Source organism: Colius striatus, chromosome 5 (genome assembly GCF_028858725.1).
Source record: "Colius striatus isolate bColStr4 chromosome 5, bColStr4.1.hap1, whole genome shotgun sequence".
Taxonomy (NCBI): domain Eukaryota; kingdom Metazoa; phylum Chordata; class Aves; order Coliiformes; family Coliidae; genus Colius; species Colius striatus.
The window spans coordinates 42,717,844-42,740,851 of record NC_084763.1 but is presented as its reverse complement, the minus strand read 5'-3'; the positions used below and the strand labels follow the sequence as shown (position 1 = coordinate 42,740,851).

The 23,008-nt window shown below is 38.4% G+C and overlaps 1 protein-coding gene across 1 annotated transcript in view; it reads left to right on the top strand.

Annotated features, from left to right (window-relative positions):
* PTPRN2 (protein tyrosine phosphatase receptor type N2) overlaps positions 1-23,008 on the top strand; it is a 656,903-nt gene that overhangs the window by 576,676 nt on the left and 57,219 nt on the right. Inside the window, exon 15 of the mRNA XM_061996660.1 lies at positions 22,465-22,612. Coding sequence (XP_061852644.1) covers positions 22,465-22,612 — 148 coding nt within the window. The remainder of the gene's footprint in view (positions 1-22,464; positions 22,613-23,008) is intronic.

The following is a 23,008-nucleotide window of genomic DNA, read 5'->3' as shown; positions in this document are numbered from 1 at the left end:
AAACTGAGCAAAAGCAGGACAGGTTTGTAAACCAAATGCTTCATCAGACAGAGTGTGTCATCGTGAGTAAACACATCTTCCCTTGTTTCTGCCTATTCCCCTCCCCAAAAGGAGTTAATTAAGTATTGTGTTAAAATCTACTATACAAGTGCAATTTGGAAGAAAATGATTTGTCGTAGTTTTAACTATCCCACTTTTGCCTAACCAGAATTAAAATTCACTTGATTTCCTTTCACATTCAACTTAAATGCTTGAGGGAAAAAAGAATCATTTCATTTGCCCAGCCTCAAAATAGATAGAAATTCCTATGGTAAGGTTCTAAGACAATATATTTGTATGGAAATAAGAGCCAGATTTCCCACATAGCTGGAAATAGGCATTTGATATTTGCTAACAGTTTCAACTGCTTTAAATTGAGCAAAATTGCTTTCAATTACATTATTGGGAAAAAAAAACCCATTAAAAAATCACAAAAGCAAGCTTAAAGGAGAGAAACTTGCATAGGGGAACCACTTATTCTGGATCTGGGAATTTCTGCAAAATTGCAAGAAAGAATTATCTTCATATGGCAATGACTAAACTTCAAAAAATGATCAGATTGGTCAAGATCACTGTTACATTGTTCAGCGTCCCTAATTCAGAGAATCCTGTTTAACCCAGAATGAACTCATACATATGTTAGCTATCTAACAGCATGTGTTAGATGGTGGAGGTTCAAAGAAGGGTAAAAGAAACGCTGTGGTGTCTTGAGAACACAAACCACACAGAGAAAGTAAAAATAGTTAATTTGTTTAGTCTAAACTGAGCAAACAAAAATCAGTGATTCACGGGAGTCTGCCTATGTGCTTTGAAACACAGGATGGGGAAACAGGCACAGATGATGCAATTAGGAAGAAAATATGGTTTAGAATTGAAAAGATGCATTTAGCCTGGATATCAGGGCAAGCCTAATAGGAGGGTCAGGCAGGCAGCGAGGATGTTTACTTTAGGGAAGTAGTTAAATCGTAAATTCAAGATATGCTGAAGGCAAAGCTAGGTTAGGTTTACATGGGAAGATTGGCATTGCTCAGCTGCAGCACTAAAGCAGATGATTGGACTTGATCAGAAATGCTCGTGTTTCATGTCACTGTGGGTCACACTGATTCCAGAGACCTGACCCAAATTATATTTTGCTCAAAAGTACATGCATATATCTGTAATACCTTATTTGCCTGAATTTCTCTCCCTCTGGAGATGTTGCAGCTTGTTGGACTTGAGCAATAGAGAAGGCTCACAAGAGGTGGTCTTCTTCTCCCTTGCCCTGCAGCTGCAAGCAGAGGAGAGAGAGGGGCCACTTTGCAATTTTTATGCCATTCAATACAAAAAGTTTTCCAGTTCTTCCTATTTCCTGCTTATCTTTTACATTTTGTAGATATTGTTGGTGAGAAATATCTCAGTGGCTAAAAAAGCAATGAGAAATGTTAGCAAGAGGCTTGGTAACAATGGCAAATACCATCTGCTTTGCGGGATAAATGGACTTACAGGTCTGTAAATGTGTTTTTCAGCTCCACAGTGTGCAGCAAAGTAGCAGTTAGCTGAGCTAGGGCTTCTCAGTTTTTATTGTTCATAGGTGCCAGGACCTACCCAGAGAATATAAAACAATAGCTTACTGTGTAAAGTGGCAGCAGGAAACATTTTATTTTGATTTATAAACAGAATAAATCTTTAATGAAAATAGCTTAGAGGAAATGTGCCTGCAACTGCTGAATGACTCTATACATAATCTTGATCAGAGATAGCATTGGTCAGAAACATTTCTGTAAAGCTGTTTAATTTGCTGGAAAATGCTTGCAGGTCATACCTGAAGTGATATCCAAGCCTCCTCAGCCTTGGTGTTATTGGAGATTGTGGTTGGCCAAGGGTACTGTTTTCTTGGAGGACTTGCTGCTTGTGGTTAGCCCATCATTTAGAATACTCAAGATCTGGAGAAACCAGGAGTCTTCCAAACTCTTGTGACTGTGGGGCATTCTTCTCACTTAGGCTGAAATCAGTCTTTCTAAGAGAAAAATCCTACATTTCTTCCACTTTCCTGTACAGCAAAGACTATGTCTCTGCACTGCTGACCGCAGCATGAGATAGTTTGTACTGTTGGCAGAAGGAAGTAAGGAGGACTGAGGAGGTACAGAAGGGCAGCAATAACAACATTCAGAGCTTTTTTCTTTTTTTCTTTTTTTCACATTCTTTTTTTCACATTTATAGCAGGAGGATGGCCCATATGGCACTTTTGGATTCCATCTTTCTAAAAGATCTAGGCACTTTGGAAAGTGTAATTAGAGGAGCATGTTTTATGCAGTTGTGTTCGTGGTACTGTCTGGTTTCAGCAGGAGCAACAATGAAGTGCCTTTCTTTCAGTCACCATTGGTTTTACACTTATACAGTTGGGTTTTGGAAGTCATAGTAAGGAAAATATTAAGGACTCAGAAGTAAATGTTCACCCACTTTATCCACATATGTGCATAGAGTGCCAAGAGAAGTCCTAATAAAGTACAACACTCCCCTTTGTGGTCCTGCAAGAGAACACAAGGCAGGGGTTGAAGGTGTCCAGGTGTTGTTGACTTGAGGCCATAATCTTCCATTCTAGTTGGTGAGGTGAGTGGATGGCTATGAAAGTCTGCAGGCAATTAAGCAGAGAGAGCATTTCTGTTGGAAGTCCTCCTTCTTGTGCTTGCACCATCCCATTGATGTTTTAGATGAAGGAGTCTCTTTTGTTTGTGCTGAAGCACAAGTTTAGCATGTAACTTACGTAGCTTGGATCCTACATCTGCTTTGTATATTGTCACGCTTGTTTGGTTAAAATAATTATAATCTTTTATGAGTTTTTAAATGAAGAACAATACTGCAAGAAGGGAGCATATGCTTTTGATGATAACATTTTGAGGTTGTTATCTGAATGCCTTATATGAGAGGGAATTTGCAGAAGCAGAGGTGATTTTCTGTGTTTTGGGGTGTTTTTTTTCGTTGTACAGACAGGTGTGCAGAATTTGGAGCATTATACATAAATTAGAATTTAAGAAAGTGGGAAATTTCAAAAGATCCTTTTCAACACTTGTTTAAGCTGAAAGTTTCAAGATTCTTCTCCCCAAGAGTATGAAACTACTGTATGTTCTGGAAATAATAGTAGTCTGTGATAGTTTGTACTGTACTTTTTAGAAGAAGAAAGTTCCATAACTGGTCTTAACAAGGCAGTGGGAGCAAATGAACTAGAAACTGGAATCTAGGCCCTAGCATGTGGATGTAAATCCACCTTATCTTTTTGTAAATTCCCCTTATCTTTGGCAACTCGCCTGCAAAATCAAAAGGAATTTCCTTATATAGAAGTGAAGGATGACCTCATATGTGAACTTTATGTCAAAAGGAAGTTCTGGCACAGGCTATGTCCCAGAATGAGCACCTGAGAGCACCTTCTGGGACATAACCTGAAGTAGGGACACCTGGGACAGAGAGTTGCTACCGGGAAATCAGTCAAACCCAAGATGCTGAATTTTGCATCCTAAATTGGATGCTGAACCAATGGCTGGGTTACTGTGGGTCTGGAAAGGGTAACAAGCAGGGAATAGTTTCCAAGGCTGAACCTGTTTGGGGTTTTTTGGGGGTTTTTTTTGTTTTTTTTTTTTTTTAAATATAAAATTGGTATCCTGTAATCTCTGCATAGTAACTTTTGATTGTATCTAAGCAATTTTCTCTCACTCTCATTTTTAAAAATAAACTCTGATGGAAATGAACTCCATAGGGTAGCTACTATAGATTTTCTTTTAATTGAATGTGGAAGAGTGGGGGATTCTATGATAGAAGACACTTTCCAAAAAGAAAAAAATATTTATTAAGTCCTGTACCACATTATGCTGAAATGTCTTGATTTTATTCTTAAAGCTGCAATAAATGCATGAGCAAAAGGCACCTAAACACACTTTTCTAAATAACCTCCAGCATGTGAGGACCTATAGCACTGTGCTAGATACAGATGTACTTTCCACCTTGAGCTTAATCCATGTACATACAAAACATTTCCTGAGAGAAGGAGTGTGATGCATAGTGTGTGAGTGAACGTGATGCATATGGTATATGAGCGCAGTGCACTGTCTGGGGACACATGCCACAGAAGTGATTAATGCCCACAGAGACAAAGGTGAAGCCCGCAGGTACAGAAAACAAGGTCTTTGTCACAATTATAGTGTGTTTGATTATTTAGTTTAAGGTTGTTTTCTTTTTCCACTGTTTCCACTGTTTCCTTCTACCAACATTAATTTCTCTTTACATCTTCATGAATTTCAAGAATAGAAATATTCTGTTTAAAAAACCTGTAACAACTGAGAAAATGAAGAGGTAAATTCTCACATGGGAAAGGAAATAAGTCAGTGGCAAAGTTTAGCTAAAAGCATAAACCCCTTACACATGTGCTAAGCGGATCAAAATCCCAATTTATCTTTCAACTGCACCAGTATAAACAGTTGTAGGAATCTCATGAAATGTAAGTTCCAAGAAGACTTTGGCTGTAAAGGCTGTTTCATCACGAACAGTCAGACGAAAGGAGTCACAAGGGAAAAGGCTGTTGTGTATTGCATTACTTAGTGACAAGATAGCCAATATCCCAAGAAGATATAAATATTGTGAATGGGAAAATCTTTACCCCCATGTCCCTTGCTTTTAGGGACAAGTGGGGCTGGTTGCATCCTGAAAGATCTGATGTTGATGAAATGGCATTTATCCATTTTAGCTTTTTATTTCCTCCCTAAATGTTTAAGTTATTTTGAAACATTTGCCTCTGTTTGTTTAAAGCCAGGACTTGAGAGAAAGGAACAAAGAAAAGCTGCAAAGAAAAGTGCAAAAAAAAATCTCATTGCATATGAAAACAGCTCTACTAATAGAGCCATAAATCTAATAAATGGATGTATGTACTACATAGATTTCATCAATAACACTCTAGAGAAAATATTCATGAACAGGTTACTCTTTGATTCTTCCATTTTCATTTGTTTCATGTTCAGTTGCCTCTCTTTTTCTATATTAATATTGTTGAATGGGCCTTAGGAAATAATGACAATACAGAGTCAGTATTAAATCAAGAAAAACATTCCTCTTGAACACAGTATGAAATTAATTTCAAAATCTTCTTTTTTTTCTTTCCTAATTTTTTTTCCTGTCGATTGTTTTCCCTAAATGTATTCACAATTAGAAATAACTCACCAAATTTCTGTGTCTATGTCTTGGTCTGTTGTTTGGCTGTGAGATGTTTATTTCAGTTTTGTTTCAGCTGCTTTGATTGAACACTTTTAACCACTTTATGTCATTCCCTAAGGCATTTAGTAGAAAGATGAAGAGAACGTTTCTATTAATAGTCTAGAGTACTAATTTTAAAAGTATTATATTGGGATAAATATTTGACACAAAACCAGCTTATGTGCACAAAATAAAAAGAAGGGTTCATTGTCATGACAGAAACAAAACTTGGTGGCTATCTGAACTTTTTTCTGTTTTCCACAGCATTTTTCCAGTTCTAGAGAAAATCCAGGTAATGCCAAGGCAAGATAAGTACCAATTGTAGTAAGAGGTGCTAGGAGGTCATTTAATGAAAAAGATCTGGTTTTCATACTTCAGACTGAAGACAAGGCATGTTACTGAGTCCTCACCTGCTTCTGAGAGTCTCACTAGTGGCAGAAATCTGAGATTTCCTGGAAAGACTCCTTTCCAGGAGTCTACTGGTTTTGTCTTTTGGCTCCAGATGCATCCTAAGTCATGAAGTGTCCTTTTCCATATTTGTCCTTTTGTGTATGCTCACATCAGGGATTTAGTTGTTGATACAGAAGTTAATAGTATTTTGGATCTAACAGCTGGAAATGTCTATTTGGAAGGGGGGCATTAGCAAGAGGGCAGTTCAGAAGGACTTATCATGTGAAGCCAAGATGACTTACAACGTAACTCTGAGCTGATGGCAGAGTTCACACCTGGGAAGGACTCACTGTGGGATAAAAAAATGTCCCATACAGGTTGTAAGACATGATATGCACTAAGGTCAAAAGATGTGTGGTAAATGGGACTACAACTTCAACTACAGCTACAACTTCAGAGCTTCTGAAAATACTGAACAGTCCAGTATGAAACTGGGACCTGCTTCATGGTGCTTACAAAGAAGGGACTTCATACTGGCACTATGTTTTTGCATTGTTGTAACAGGTGCACTTTAAGATATTCAAGAGAACTCCAGTGGTATTTTGGAGAGCTCCTTCTTTTTTTATGGGCTATATGGCAGCAGAAGTTGGAAGTGATGAATAAGATGCTACTGGCAATGAAGGCAGCTTAATCCCTCCATTGGTTCAACAAAGTGTTTATTTTCATCTTCAAGGCAAGAAAAAAAATACTTTGTTTTCTGCAGGGTTAGGCCTTAAATTGGCAGTGTTTTGTGAGTAAGGTATCAGAATTTGGCTGGTGTTTGGAAAATTTAATGTGTAGGACACAGACAAAATGATCTTGTGATGATCGAATTTTGCATATGCACCCACAACGCAGCTGTGGAAACATTTTTAAATAAGGAGATAAACATTAAAATAATCTGTGAATTTTGCTTGAGGGTGACACAGTAATTGCTGTTCCATACGGAGGACTATGTTACTTTTTGACCTAAACCAGATAAAGTCTGCTACCCTCAAATATTCTAACCTCCCTTTCCCCCAGCCATTATAAAACACATACATTTGCTATGAATTTCTGTCTTTTATATAACTGTTTCAAACTGGAGTAATAACTTTTTTCTTACTCTAGCTGATAGCTCTCTCAGTGCTCTTCATGCCTCCCTTATACTTTTGTCCTAAACTCATGTGCTAAAGCTGCTTTAGGTTGTACAGCTGGCCAAAAAACCCTGTTCATAACTGGAGAGAATTGTAAGTTATCTCTTGTTTATGGATGATTGTTGGATCATTGCATTGACCTAAGAATAGCAGGGAGGGGTAACAAACTACTCACAAGCATCACTTCCTTCAAGCATGACCTGTAATTGTTCTGGGAATTACTCTGCCTTTTTATTTCTGGAATAATTATGAAGGCTACAAAAATGTTTCTGTCCTTAGTCTAGTTAGTAGTAAATCCATTAATGCCTGTTGAAGATGGTTGGTTTCTAGACTTATGTGAAGGTTTGACTCCTTCTGACCAGGCTGTTTGCACAATCTAAAATATTCTTGTGAACATCCAGTAACCCTACTGCATGTAACAGCTAAGCTCTAGTAGCTATCAGAGGGTAGTGAAATGAAGAATATTTCTTCTTTTAGTAAATATGTGCATGTGCAACACATTTCTTTAAAGAAAATAGGCAAAAAATGATAATATCTCCCTGGTGGATACATTATATTTATAACATGAGCTTTGAAAAGAGTCTGCTGATTATGAAGTTGTTTAAGCTTTTTTTTTTGTTTTAAAATTAATAAGGTATTGAACTCAAGAAAACAAATACAGTTATTTAGTACTGACTAGTTCTAATTTTAATTTAAGTGGACTCTAGCTGGTTACAAATAAAAATACTAAAGGACTAGCAACGCACACCATGATTTGTGTTGTTGCTGTCATCCAAATTCACAGAAAGACGGAAACATATTAAAGAAATTTGATAAGACCAGGTGGTCTGAGTGAATAATTTCCCTTTCATTAACATATTCCCCTTATTAACTCTGTAATTAATTGTACATAGCTAAGGAAAGCTATGGAAATTGCATTTTGAGATGTATCAAAGCTGACTTTATGCTTCAGACTTCCACGCAATTTACTATTAATGAAGCAAGAGATGGAAGCCCCAAATCTATAATTATTACTTACTATTTGAATGACAAGCAAAGAATTTTATCAGCAGAGTTTCAAATGAAAGGGGATTAGCAACTAATGCTGAAATTGTTAATCTTTCTTATTAAAATAATTTTGACGAGAGTGTTTAGCCTGAAAGAGGTTTCTGGAACATCATTTACCATTAAAACAGCTATTTTCTGAAGCTCAGTATGAATTTGTCTAAGTTTGACAGCAGGATGCAAATATATTTTAAATGAATGAATATTTTATGGGAGCCAAGGCTGTTCATGTGTGAGCTGATGCTGAGCTGCTTGCTGTGTGCATATTCCTGGAATGTGTAGCAGGACGGTAGTTGAGTATCCATCTTACCAAAGTTAAGATGTCTACTGATATAACAAGACAAAATAAAGCCAGAGCAGAAAAACCTGAGAACTGAAGTTAAACCCAGTTGCAGTGTGTCTGCACAACACTGGTTAGCAGGTTGGAGCCCAGTCAGAGGCTGGACCCAGGGCCCTAGATCTTGGTGATATTTTCGTGACACAGAAAAAGCCTATGTTTGATGGCAATGTTACGACATGTTTAGTTAGACTTTCTTACTCCTTTGCATGGTGGTATGTTTTCAGTTTTCATATATTTTTATGAGCATCATGTGCCTTGAGATGAGCATTCAGTGGTGGGTGCTTTATACTCACATGCATGCTTGTGTATAAATACCATGTGCAGCAATGATATCCTCATATAAGTATAGATAAATGTTTGTGAGCAGAGGTATAATATACATGTCTTCTAAGTGTTAATGAAAAAGTACTTGGCATTTTAAATTTTAAATCTTCTCCTTGCAGTATTTGCAATTGTCATCTGTTACAGAAGTGTACAAATGAAGCTGACAAGGCTGTTTTCACTCCTCAGGATGAAGAAATTGCAAATATATAGTGACATAAATGGTGAAAAGCAGTGATAATTTACAAGATTTAATTTGCAGTGGTCTCAGCCACATAAATACTGGAGATGTATGTTAAAGAATGCTATTAATTTGCATGTGTCCCATTATAGAAAAAGCTAATATAAGAGGTGTCACATGCCTTTGCCAATGACAAATCTTACCAGCAGGGTAGAAATCATTTAAATGCTTTGATTAAGACATTATGTGTGTGAGTAGATGGACTTTATACAAAGATACCATCAATACAATAAACTCTCATACCTGCTATACCATGAGATTACTACCTCTGTATACGCCACGTTGGAACTTTACTGGGTTCACACAGAAAGGCTGCATGTTGGCTTCATTCATCAGAATCAAAGAGATTTTGTCTTAAATAAATATAGCAGTTGGCAAATACCATGCAGTAGCAACACCTCAGTTATAAAATGATGTTTTGTGTGTATTATGTGTTAAGACAAAGACATCAAGGTTTCTTCCTAATCTGCAAGAATCATAACAGAGCATGTTGACTACAACGATAAGAGACAGTCACCACGCCAGCATGGTAGGCTGGTGTTGTTAAGTGGTGGAATTTGTCAAGGATGAAGCTGATGCAGAATCCAAACCCAAAGCTTTTCTAAATGCAGGAGTATTTCTGATGCAGGTATTTACCTATAACTTTAGTAGGAAAGCACCCAGAAGAAATGGTTTGTTTAACTACAGCAACCACACTGAAGGTGCAACATAAAATCCTCAGTGATGGCTCACAGTGGGAGGGATGTCCTCCTGCTCAGGTGAACATATGTGATACCTGCCTGAGAAGAGTGCTTTCTTCTTTACTCATTGCCTTGTTTCACCCTCTAATATCTTTGTTTGCATTAGACCAGTTGACTGAAAGCATCAGAATAATGCCTAATTACTATTAATGTAGTGAATATACTAACAGTACCTAATATGTTATTTCTTCTATAAGTCCAGAAATTACTTTTGTGATGTATCAAGTTCTACTTGAGTCAAGAAGGCTCTTTAGTGTCTGAGGGTATCCACCAGCCTATGGCTTACCATACATGTATTCTCACAACTGAATTTTGAGAAATTTTGTCCTTCAGGCAGAGGATTCCGGGGCCTGATATAAGAAATTTTTATTCAAGTCACCAAGAGTATTTCAACTCACCTCAGTAACCAAAATAACAATAAGCCAACTATTACACAACACTTTTGATCAGTAGGTTCAAAGCTCTTTTTAAAGGTCAGTATCATTATTCTGTCCTTTTACTGCAGGAAACTCAGGCACAGGTAAGGAGCTGTCTTGACCAAGACTAACCTTAAGGTCAGAAGCAGCTCCGTTCTCCAATATCCCAATGTTCTGCTCTCAAAAGTAATCATATTGGCTTTAACAGAAAAAGGATCACATTGAAGAGTAACATTTTTGCCCTTTTTTGGCCCTCATTAGTCTTTTTTAAGTCATGAAAGTATGACATGAAAGGATAAAGGGGTTCTGCACCTGGGTTTGTCAGATTAGATTCTGCAAGTTTAGTTTTGGCCTCATTATCTAAGAACAGATTGTTCTGTATTTAGAGAGCTGGCTGAAAGATTTTAAATGTACATCATAAAAGCTTGTGAAAACCACACTGAGGATGCACAGTCTATAGTCAGTTACCTCTGTGATGGAAAAGGATGCCATCCACTCATTTTCTGAGTCTCTTCTGAACTGGTAAAAGTTTTCCTCAAGAATATATTGCCACTCTGCTAGATCAGTAGCCATCACACACATGCACATGCACTGAATTTTAGGTTCTCCGTTTTGCTTTTTCCTGCTGTTTAGCAATAAGCTGTACTTGCACTGTCTAGTCAAAACTACTGTGACAGTCCTGGGTTTGGCTAGGATGGGGTTAACTCTGCGCAGTCACCGCCAGGGGGCGAGGCCAGGCTATCCCTCCCATGTGACTTCACCCTCAGGCTGTCAGGGCAGCAGCTGGGCCAGGGTGGCCAGTGCTGCAGCTGCGGTTGTGCTGTGGGACTGCGGGCAGTGAGCACTTACACTGGGCATTGCTCGTTTTTGTGTCCTTTGGCCGTCGTTGTAACTGCCTACTCTTTGTGGTACTCTGTGAAATTGTGTGAATTATCTCAACCTACAAAGTTCTAGAACTCTCTCTTGATTCTCCTCCCTGTCCTGCTGAGGCGGGGAGGAGTGAGTAACTGGGTGCTTTGGTTATTGTTCAGCCAGGGCTAAACCACCACACTCTCTCAAGATTTTCTCCTTGGTTCAGCATGTGAAGTGTTCCAAGAAAAAAAAGCAGCACACAAGGAAATGTTGAAAGTTATCAGTTAGGATCAAAATTTACTTCTTCCCTTTGCATTTTCTTCATTTGTTCTGGTTTCTCTTTTTCTGATTTTCTTTGTTTGCAGTACAGTGTCTTCTTTCATCATTTCACTTCTTTGTTGACCTCTTTCTTGGTTTCTGTTTATGTCTTCTTTCACCTTGTCCTTCTCTTGTTGTTATTTTGCCCTGTGTCACTTCAGATATTCTTGTCTGTGGAATAGGCCAGTGTTCCTTAAACTTATTTAAAGTATTACCTCTTATTGGCTTCCATGGAAACCCAGGAGTCCCAGGAGTATGTGGGATGTCTTCAGCTTACTCACCTCTAAAGCTTTTCTACCATCACTTCACAATCCCTTTGGAATGCTTTCATTAAAAAAAAAATACTTGAGAATCACTAAGCTAGGCCAACCTTATCTGCAAATCCCATGGAGCACAGACAGAAGGTTACCCAAAAAAATGAGACACATCCTCTAGGTTTGGGAGCCACGTAGATGCCAGCTACATCTTTCTCATGACCAGCATTGCTTGGTCTTCTACTGCATGTTGGTTCGATGTTGCTGTGAGTATGGCAGAGTAAGGACAGGGCAGAAGTCAGGCATGTCTTCTCCCACAGTTGTCTCCACTGAGTCCTGAAAGTACTTCTGTGGAAATAAAAAAGTTTCCTCACTGCATACTGTCCTTGTTGACAGTTTAATTGTATTGCTTCTCTCCAGTTTGCAGCATGAAAACACAGAACTTCCTAGGTCAGGGATGTGATTCCAAAAGGCTCTCGAGTTAGAGGATTTCACCAATGAAGATACTTGTGGAGTTTGAAGCTTTCTGTCTGGCTGTTACAGGAGTTTTCTGAGGAAAAGGCTGATTATCCATCTGTTCTTTCCCTGGGTTTTCTCACAGGTGGCCATGTGTTCACTTGTGTTTATGCATATTCTGATGCTAGGCTGTGGATGTAGCATGGACTTCTTGGATTTCTTATTGAATACTCTCAGTTTTCACACAAATCTGGATGTGTGTTGTGTGCAAACTCTTACTATCAATTTTTAGACCCTTTTTTTTTTTTTTTCCCTTTTCCCCCAAACCCACTAAAAAGCAGAAGGGTTTTCCTTATGAGTCACATTTTGCCTCTGGAGAAACACCTTTCACTTTTATTCACATATTTAAGAAGCATAGTAAGAGCATCCCTGCTTATTCCTTCACTCTAGTAAGTATGTTACATCTGTAGAAGTCATGTTTTTATTTCTACCTGCAAGATGGCCACTGTCTTGCAGAGGCATAATATGCCAAACTACCTATAAATCACATTGTGTGCTCTATCACTTTTATGTACTTGGTCATGGTTGCCTGAGTTTTTCTAGTCTCATTATCTCTGAAGAACTTGACCATGCTTGAAGAGAAAATTATTTTTAAACATGACGCTTTCAGAATTCTTTATTTATCTCTTGCTGATTTTTATATATAGTGAATGAAGACGACTGTACGAGGGCTCTGAAAAGAAAAATAGACTTTAATTCCTTAAAATCTAAATTTGAAAATACAATACCCAACTGGGAACCCAAATTTAGCTGCTTAATTGAGTTAGAGGGACCTGGAGAGGAAGAAGGTGGGCAATTTGGTTTTGTGTTTTCAGCTAGGTAATTAGTGTATAGTAATATATTGTTTAAGTTTTCATTTCAGGCATACAGCATCATTAGCAGGCATATAAGTGAACCCCAAATATGTCTTGGGTATGGTGTTTGTATCTTGGATATGTTGTTCATGTCTTGGTATGATGTTCGAACCATTACTAAAAAATGAAGTGAGAAGAAGGGAATATCTGAAAAATAGCTTTAATGTGTAAGAAGGAAATAGTGATTTCCTGTGAGAATGGAATTGGGTGTCAATATTTAGCGCAAAGAATGAAAGGACTTGATTTATATATTTTTTTCAGTTCTGCTGCTGCTTTTTATTCATCAATGTATCTTACGCTTCTGCTTTTTACAAAGCTACAATAAATACTTCCCAAAACGTCTCAGTTGATGAATTCAATTGACACTGTCATTGACATCAGTTCCTGTACTGCAGAGTTGTCTTGAATGGGAAGGTTTGGGGTATTTTTTTGTTTTGGGTTTATTTTTGTTTTTAAGAAGTGTAACAACATACCCATGCTGTGAAATAGAAGTATTTGGCCAAGAGATTTAGCCCTCCATTTTTTTAAAGTAAAATTCTTCCTTTATTTAAAGACCATTTATTATTTAAGATTTTTATTGCAAAATTTACCATAAGAAGTACAGAAAGTCTGGAAACTGATTTTAGTTAATTCATCTTTTAAATCTTTGTTCTTTAGTTTGGAACGTCTTTGCCTAAACAGAATCTAGCATGTGCAGAAATGACCCCCCCCCGCTCATCAACCACTTAATCTCTGTGCTTCTAAACAAAACCTCCAAACTGAAACCTGTTCTAATTCCATTAGAGTCAGAACATTTGGTATGCTCTAATTACAAAAACATTACCAAATATGGATTCATGAAGATTGCATGACCTTTAGCCCTCTCAAGATGACCAAGTTCAGAATTTCCCTGAAAAATAAGAGTTGTTTGAACGTATTCTGTGACCCTGGGAAATCTGCTTCCATGTTTCTGCCCTTTCATTTGCCACCTGTGAAACAGTGATGATCCTTGCCTCCCCTGCAGAAGTAATATGAATACTTTCACAGAATCACAGAACGGCGAGGGTTAGAAGAGACATTTAGTCCAGCCCCCTTGCTAAAGCAAGTCTGCCTAGATCAGGTCGCACAGAAACACGCCCAGGCAGGTTTTGAAGGAGCTGTAAGAGATACAGAGATTATAAGAGAGCAAATGGTATTCCTTTTATGGTAATCATCTCCGTTTTTGTTGAGGTTTATTTAAAGCAAAGTAATTACGGGGTGAAACTTCATAAGCATAATTTAGATTTCAAGAGAGGGGGTAAGGAGGAGGAGATGGGGGGTGGTTGTATTTTAAAACCTAGAAGACATCATTAAGTAGCTGATAAACCTTGAGAAGGGATTCTTTGTAAAGAGAATTCCTTTATCTTCTGCTATATTTAGAGATCCAGGTAGAGTAAATATTTCATAATTAATCATTCTTTTATTTTTATGTTTAATTTCTTAGCTGCATCCTCTCCAAAGCATACCTGCCTCCATCATTGTCATTTAAGCAACGCTCCAAGATTTCCTCCAGAGCTAAAAACCTGTGTCAGTCCACACCAGGTTGCATCCAGCCATTTTATTGGGATTTCATTGAGCACCTTTGGCAGCTGGGAGTTGTAAGGAAAGGGATTAGTAAGTGTTTGTCTGACACACTGATCCTGGCACCTGCTGATTGGATTGAAGTAATCCTTTTACAAGTTACAAAACTCTATTATCAGCACATTAAGCACGGGAGAGGCAGTGATATACACTATATCAAGGATATATTAATTTAGGTAAACAAATTGCCATTCAATGTACTTGTGAGTTACAGTCATTCTTGCAAAAGTTGCATGATGATCTAGACTGGTAATGTTATACACTGCTCATGCAGAAGTGATAGTACTCTAGAAACCCAAGGACAATCATTTAGAATTATTTTTGGTGGCATGCTTAAAGCACAACTGCTCTCTGTGAACACAGTTGATTGCAATAATTTTCATATCTAAAACCAGAAAACTGGAATGATGGAATGTTGTTTTTTATTGTTGGATAATATCACCATGGAATATAATTTATTTCTCAATAATACAACCTGTTCTAAACAATCTAAGGATATTATCCTCAACCAGACTGAGTAGTTGCCTTGTCAGAGAATCGCCTCCATTTTTTTTTTTCAGTTTTCCTTCATCACTTACCATACTATGTGTCATATTAGTAGTGTTTTGTGCCAAATTGCCAGTAAAGTTTCAAAGTATTTTTCATTACTTAATTGAAAAGATTTCAAAGCTACTTTTTTCACTGGTGCAAATCAGACACTGTGAAATATGAAAAAAATCAGATAAAATCACGTTATAGTAGTAATATGGCTGCAAATGCTGAGGAAAATAACTTCTCAGTGTATTTTATAAAGACAAAATACAAATACCCAGGTTTTTATTTCCTAGATTTTTTTCATTTGTGGTTACCTTAGATGATCCTTGCTGATCGAGTCAGGAGATCTGGGATGACACAGGACAAGTTAGAAAAGAGAAAGGAGACTTCAGCCTGATTTGCCATCTTGGGACTAAAGTAAGTACTTTTAACAACAGCTATGGAGTGGCATTTCAGAGATGTAGCTGGTCTATAGGCTCTGCGTTATTGCAGGCTGGTTGGATCAGAGCATCAGAAACATCTATGGTGCTTCAATGGAACTGAAGCTATTGGAGGAAACAGATTTTCTTAACATATTAGTTGATCAATTGGTTAAGATAGCAGACCTTGAAGAGAGGGAGGATGCACTTTGTTAAGGAAGAAAGTTAGGAAAAGTGTGGGCATAATTTGACTTTTCTCTGTATTTCCTTCTGCTTGGAGCACCACTGAGCACATTCTTCATGGAATCATGTGATAATCTTTGGTCTCTACGAGAACATCATTGCAGCTCAGAGAGAAAGACTGACCTTCTGTAAATGAGGAAGAGTCTAAAGCAACTATGAAATGGTGTTAGGAAATGTGAGAAGTACTTAGAAAATATGAAGAAACATTGTGGTCTCTGTGTGGTCTGAATATGGCTCAGGATTCTAATAGTGACACTTAGGGAGCTTTATTTGAGCAGATCTGGAAAAGTATGTGTTTACCAAAATAGAAGAAAAGGTAATAATAATTTTATAAAAGAGGAGTGGGAAGAAGGAAAGAGGAGAAGTGAAATGAACCTTTCTATTGCTATTTCTCGAGTCCAGACTCAGCCTAGAAAATAACAGAGCACGTATTAAAATAGAAATTGCTGATTATCTTCTGAGAGATTTTTCAAGGGCATAAAAGGGAGATAAGTATGAGGGTCTCATGTAAGAGGATAGGGAAGGCTGGAGTTTTTCCTTTGTGTGTTTGCTAATCTCCTCCATCCTTTCCATTGGATAGATTCACAATGAGCAAGAATGTGTGTCATTTTAGAAAGAAAAAATCTTGCCTGTACAAACCTGATTGCATTTTATTTAACTAAAACTACAAAACCAGTAGAATAAGTGAAAACAACAGATGTACTATTTTAATAAAGCCTTGAAACTGTCTCATGAATATTTAATTGAAAAACTAAAGTCAATTTTTTAGAAGACAGTTATGTGGATTGAAATGTGGCTAAAGGATAATATACAAAAAGTAATGATCAAAAGCTATGTTTGGGAGTGTGTGGCAGAGTACAGGAATTGCCGTTATATGTGGATATATTTAACTTTCTATATAATGATCTGGAAGTGGATGGAAGTGACAGTGACTTTTACAAGTGGTATCACAATGTAGAGTTCTGCACAGAAGTGATGACAGAGGAGTAATTCAAAAGTTCAAAAACCTTAGACCTGAAAACACATACAATAAATAAATTATCTTTGAAGAAAACAGTCACAAGAAGAGATGTCTGTAGTTTGCATATATCTATTGATTTGTGATCTGTGAAGCCACTGAAATAGATACAAGTGTAAGTTATACAGAACAGCGATACTCTGTGTGAGCAGACTAGAGTTGAAATAAATTAAGTTTGCAATAGAAGAGCAATATTATTGGCATGCCTCTGAAAAAAGCTATCACAAATAAGGACTACTTTTCCTTATTATAAACATTTGAGTGTTTATACAATGTATAGTTCAGAACAGCTTGTGTCCTGAGAAACAGTAATAAACTGTGTTTGAAATAGTAGTGAACTGTGGCTTAGACTTCTAGTTTACATACAGGGTACTTAAATGTTAGAAAGTTTCTTAGTGAAGTATTTGAAGGCCTGAAAACAAGTAATCAGATAGGCTTCTTCTGTCTCTGAATTCTATAGTGCTGGGAGTAATATGAATGGGAATAGAGAAATTTACCACTAATGATAAGGTATTTAGCCTGAAAAAGGAAGGAGAAAATCATTACTGTATTGAAAGTAAATTGTATTTATGCAGAAAGTATTCCTCTTACATATAGTCAATGCAATATGTACTGAAGAAGACAAAAGAAATTTAAGCAGAATAACAAAAATGCTGGGGTGTCCTGTGCCCGAACAATGTAGCCTACTAGTTAACAAGGAACAAAAGCAAAAAAGCCCTTACTTAAGTCACTTGGAGAGAATAACAAAACAATTTTTTTCAAGCATGGTCATTTAGTGCACAATTTGCTATATAGCAAATTCTCTCATCTCCAAATTCCTTCTGGAGGAGCCAGAGGAGCACCGTGGCACTGCTTGGCTCCCTCCAGGAAAAGCAGCAGCAGTTTGAAGGCAGTGTCTTGCATGCTGTTAGATGAAAGGTGTGGATTTGAGTGGTCAGTATTCACAAGGATTAAGATAATGTGCCATCCACTTCTTCAGCTGACGTTTGAGATTCAATTGAACCTGTCAAGATCTGTCGATTTAACAGTTGCCCATCTTTTCATGAAAAGAGACATCCTTGGATGTGAAGAGAGTGTCAGATCATTAGTGCCATATTGGAAGTGTGTTGTCAAAAATAATTGCTTTTTGTAATAGCTAAACATCAGCTAATAGAATTACTGTTTTTAAAACAAATATCTTGACAGATACAAACCGTGCTATCTCTGAGGAAAGTGTTTTGAGATTGACCAGACAATTAGAACTTAATTGTTATATTTTTTTAAACTTATTTTAGTCAGAGAGCACACACTGGATGCCACTCCTTGAATAAAGAAAATTAAAGTGGTTTGACACAATATTAGAACATCAACCAAGTGCTCAGGAAGTTTTACCAAAGCCAAGCCAGGTTGCTGTGCTCTGTCTTTATGCCTGCATTCAGGCATGCTGAACTGGTTCTCTTGGCCAGGAATTCATTGTCTCTGGGACAGTTTTTCATCCTCTGGCTGGAAGTTGAGCTTTTGCCTCATGACTGTAATCTCTCACACAATAATAATAGATTTTACAACACATTCCCCTTCTCCACCTAATATTGTTGCATCTTTCTTATACTGTGTTTGGTAGCAAGAGAAACTCATCTGTGTATGCAGGAGAAAATATGAACTGGGTTACCAATTGTTCTTGGAGGTGAGGCCCTGTGGAAGGAAAGTTAAGTCTTAATGATATTGAAGGGACATCAGGAGATCTGTCTTAGCAGACAGTTTGTTTAAATAGTAGCATATACTTGGGATTACAGGACTTGTCTTGATGTAGACATACTGGTGAGACCAGATCTCTACCTTTTTTCAGGAGGCTTTGAGGAGCAGAAACAGTGATGACAACTTCTATTTATTTTAACTGCTGCTCTGGGACAAGGAAAATCATGTGCATGTTTGACTTGTTGGCAATGAATTTCTTTTGTACCAGGCAAACGCTGCAGAACGTCTCATGAAAACATCCTGATTAAGGACTGGATTTGAATAGACATGCAATCTCTAAAATATCAGAAGTTCCACTCAATTTAATGTACATCCAGCAGCTCCCAAGAGAGTGTTTCAGAATCACTAAGCTTCTGCTTAGCAAAATGGGGATGAGTGTAGGGGCTCTGAAGGACTGTAAATGAAAGATTACTTAACTCTGGGGGAATTGCCTGACTCCTGAATGCTTTAATGCAAACTTATTTCTCGGTGGCTTTTTTCTTAAATGTGTGTAAAGCAGATGTTCATATTGTGCAGAGTGTTCCATGGCTCCATTAAAATAGGCAAACACCTTTTGCAGATCGATCAGGAAGTGCCCTGTGAATCTGATCCACGCAATGCAGGTGTTGAAACTATACAAAAACTAGTTTTCTCATTAAAGTGAAGATTTCAGTGTGTTTTCATTTCAACATTCACTTCTCTATATACTCAGGATTATCTGAAAAAGGAACGTAAAAGTAAAATGAGGATTCTTTTTTTTAAAGAGAGATGAGTTATTTAAAAATAAAAGCAATCAAATTACCTTAACTGTGTCACATTTGATGATTGAAAAAGACTTTATTTTTTTAAATAAAGTCATCAGCAGTCATCAAATAAACAAATTGGAGCCAGTGGGAAATTCCTTGCTACATACAGCCCTGCCTTAGGAGTCAAATGTTCATGGATCTTTTCTTACAGCTTTGTGGATGTCTTAGTATTTTGGAGAGGTTCAGTGTTGGCAGATCTGTATATCTGCATAAAATGTCCCTGAAGTCTCTAGGACATTGGTGATAGGCACGTCAAAATGAATCAGATTATAAAACTGGTTTAAAATGGGAAGATGCTACAGACTGGTCCTTGACTGCCTGATCTCTGCCTGCTGCATGCTAAACAGCTTCTCCAAAGCCAGCAGTCCTGGCTCAGTGGTATTGTAAGACTTCGCTATTTTTTTTCCTCTACCTCACAGAAGTACCAACTACTCTCTGCTCAGGAGGGTTTTTTTCTTTTTAAATTATGTTCAGCATACCTATCCAGGCACAGATTTACTAGAAGAATCTTTAGTGTCCCTCCCTTCCGCAAAAGCAACAGCCTTTAAGCAAGGACAAGGAAACTGTCAGAGGATGGTTTCCTCCCATTGACTTTCAGGTTAAGGCTGGGAACTTAGCTGACCCGCTCCTTGAACACACGATGGGGCCATGCAGCAGTCCCAGCTCCCCATGTGCTGGGTCACAGCTCTGTCCACTGTGATGCTTTTTCCTTCAGTATAAAAAAGAAGCAATCACACAGTAAGTGTTTTGATTGTATCTAGGCCACCACTATTTTTTACCTCCTTCTTTACCTCCTTTCTTCTAGTATAATATATTTCTATGTCCTTAAAGATAATCCTTTCTGGAAATGTCACTGCTTGAATTGCTTTTCATTAACAGGTCTGATTTACAAATCTTGTGCAAAGATGCACACGCCCAACAAACCCTGTACAAAACAAAGCTGTGTCAGGGGTTCTTTTGTAATGAAAAAAAAGTGTTCAAGCTGCAAGAGAGAGCAGTATCCTGCTTTGCAGGGCGGGTAGAAGCGTGGTGGAGCAACAGCTTTAGTAGAGCTCGAGTTTGGCGGAAGACAAGCTGCAAGCTTTTTGCACCTTCTGTTAAACCTGCTGAGAGGGCCCGAGAGCCTTTCTTCTTCAAAGCATGTTTTGGAAGAGCTATTCAGCATAACAGAGATTGTCTATGGAAAACAGGTTTTCTGTTAAACTGCTTTTTTATACTTTTCAGTGAATCCTATCCAGGAGCTTTTCTAGACACATGTTGCTACAGATTGGGCTGGATTAGTGAGTGCTCCATCAACTGCTTTGACTCATGTTTGGGCCAGAGGCACCCACAGCTCTGCTCCCAAGTCCCTTCCACACCCTGAGCCTGTCCCCTAAACAATCTGTCCTTTTCTAATCTGTTTAAGGATGTTAGCTTTAACCTACTTTATAAAGGTTGTAGGGAGTTTAATTTACAAATATGAACTGGGAGTAACGTGAGATTATTCTGTTGCTTACTGTAGGAGAAGACAGGCTCTGAAAGGTAATTTGGCTATGTAAGTAGGCTGAGAACACCAGGTGATCCCTTTCTTAATTTTCACAATAAACGGAGGGGAAGATTTCTGGTTTCCCCTACTCATTCCTCCTTTCTGCTTTCTTCCCCTGACCTACTTGAATGATTTTCAGGTCAATGGGGTGATGGAATAGGGTTTTAATTCACTTTGGGTAAACCTTTGGAACTGGATTCCTGATCTACTGCTGTACTGAATCTCTAGTCTTGAGGGACCTGCAAAAATTTAAGACCTGGACCACTATACTCTGATGGGACATCATTCTCAATTCTTCTTTGATGGTGCTTCTCCCAACACTGTTGACTTTTCTGAATGTCAGGTATAATCTTTCACAACACATATTAATATTAATTAACAACACCTTCTCAGTTCAAGGTCCTCTCTGTGCCAGTCCATGTGCAGGACAAGTTCCTCATGACCCAGTATTTGAGCCATAACGCTTCAGCCTGGCAATTTTTTAATTCTCCTCAACAGTTGTATAATTGTTGTGACTTGCATATGTGCTTGAAATTTAGTTTTAAAAGCCTTCAGTTTGACCTGAGCTGTTGTTGTAGTAATTTTTATCAGTGGGCTTTTGTTTGTGTTTCATTGCCTGATGAGAGAGACATTTGGGCTTATAGTAGCAAGCTGGATTGGTAACTGGTTGAAGGAGGCCTCTATCTAGCTCCTCAGGGCTCAGTGCTGGGACAAGTATTGTCCAAAATAATAGTTAATGACCTTGCTGAGGGAGCAGAGGCACTGTCAGCAATTTTGCTGATGATCCTAAACTGGAGGGAGTGGCTGACACACCAGAAGGCTGTGCTGCCATTCAATGAGACCTGGACAGGCTGGAGAGTTGGGCAGAGAGAAATCTAATGAAATTCAACAAGGGCAAGTGCAGAGTCTTGCATCTAGGAAAGAATAACCCCATGCACCAGTACAGGTTGTGGAATTAACTCTTAGAGAGTAGTGTAGGGAAAAGGGACCTGGGAGTCCTGGTGGACAGCAGGATGAGCATGAGCCAGCAATGTGTCCTCGTGGCCAAGAAGGCCAATGGCATCCTGGGGTGTATTATAAGGGCTGAGGGCAGTAGATTGAGAGAGGTTCTCCTCCCCCTCTACTCTGCCCTTGTGAGACTGCATCTGGAATATTGTGTCCAGTTCTGGGCCCCTCAGTTCAAGAAGGACAGGGAGCTGCTGGAGAGAGTTCAGTGCGGGGCTGCAAAGATGATGGAGTGAAACATCTCCCTTGTGATGAAAGGCTGAGGGAGCTGGGGCTCTTCAGCTTGGAGGAGACTGAGGGGTGATGTCACTAATGTTTACAAATATGTAAAGAGTGAGTGTTAGGAGGATCGAGCCAGGCTGTTCTCAGTGATGTCCATTGATAAGACAAGGGGCAATGGATGCAAGCTAGAACATAAGAGTTTCCAAAGAAATACAAGGAAGAATTTCTTCACAGTGAGGGTGAATGGGCTGCCCAGTTGGATTGTGGAGTCTCCTTCTCTGGGGACATTTGAAATCCACTTAGACGAGTTCCTGTGTGACCTACTCTAGGTGGTCCTGCTCTGGCAGGGGGGTTGGACTAGATGATCTTTCAAGATCCTTTCCAACCCTTAGGATTCAGTGTTATTCTGTGGGATTCTCCTGAAGAATGGGAGTTGCAAGAATTTCTTCTCTGTTAGCACTGGTAAACGTTAGCATTCTCCTTTTGTATAGCATAAATAAACTTGAAGTCAGCTTTCTTAAGTGAATGAATGAGCCATAGGACTGAGTGTGTTTTGTTTCCAAAGCTCAGGATTCCCGCACTTTCCATTCTGAGGTACATCCTTTTGGCTTAGCTTTGAGCCAAGTTAAGTTAATGTTTAATCCAATATATTTTTTATTCCAGTCCTACATGGAAGATCATCTGAAAAACAAGAATCGTCTGGAGAAAGAGTGGGAAGCTCTGTGTGCTTATCAGGCTGAACCCAATGCCACCACAGTTGCACAGCACGAGGAAAATATCCAGAAGAACCGCTCACGGGCTGTAGTGCCATGTATGTACACTTTAATTTTGATGATTGCCTTGTAAGTTCTTGATACTTTTCTCAGTATCCTTTGCACAGTGCTTTGAAATCTCCAGACGACAGGCAAACAGAATTCAGAGTAGCTTATATGTGTCCTGGAAAAATGTAGCTATGGGCACATATCCTGTTGTCATATCAGACACTGTTTATCTCCTTATAAGTTGCATATATTTTACAAAAATGCCCAACTATGTCACACAGAACTACTACAGCAGCTGTACTGCCTCATGAAATTCAGTAGCCAGAGTGCTTTTCAATGCTGGAATATACTTTCTGTACAAGAGTAGCATCTGTAGCCATTCAACAGAAAGAAGTTTGGCTTGTGTTGAGACAAGTTGGTATCATGTCCATCCAACAGTAATACCA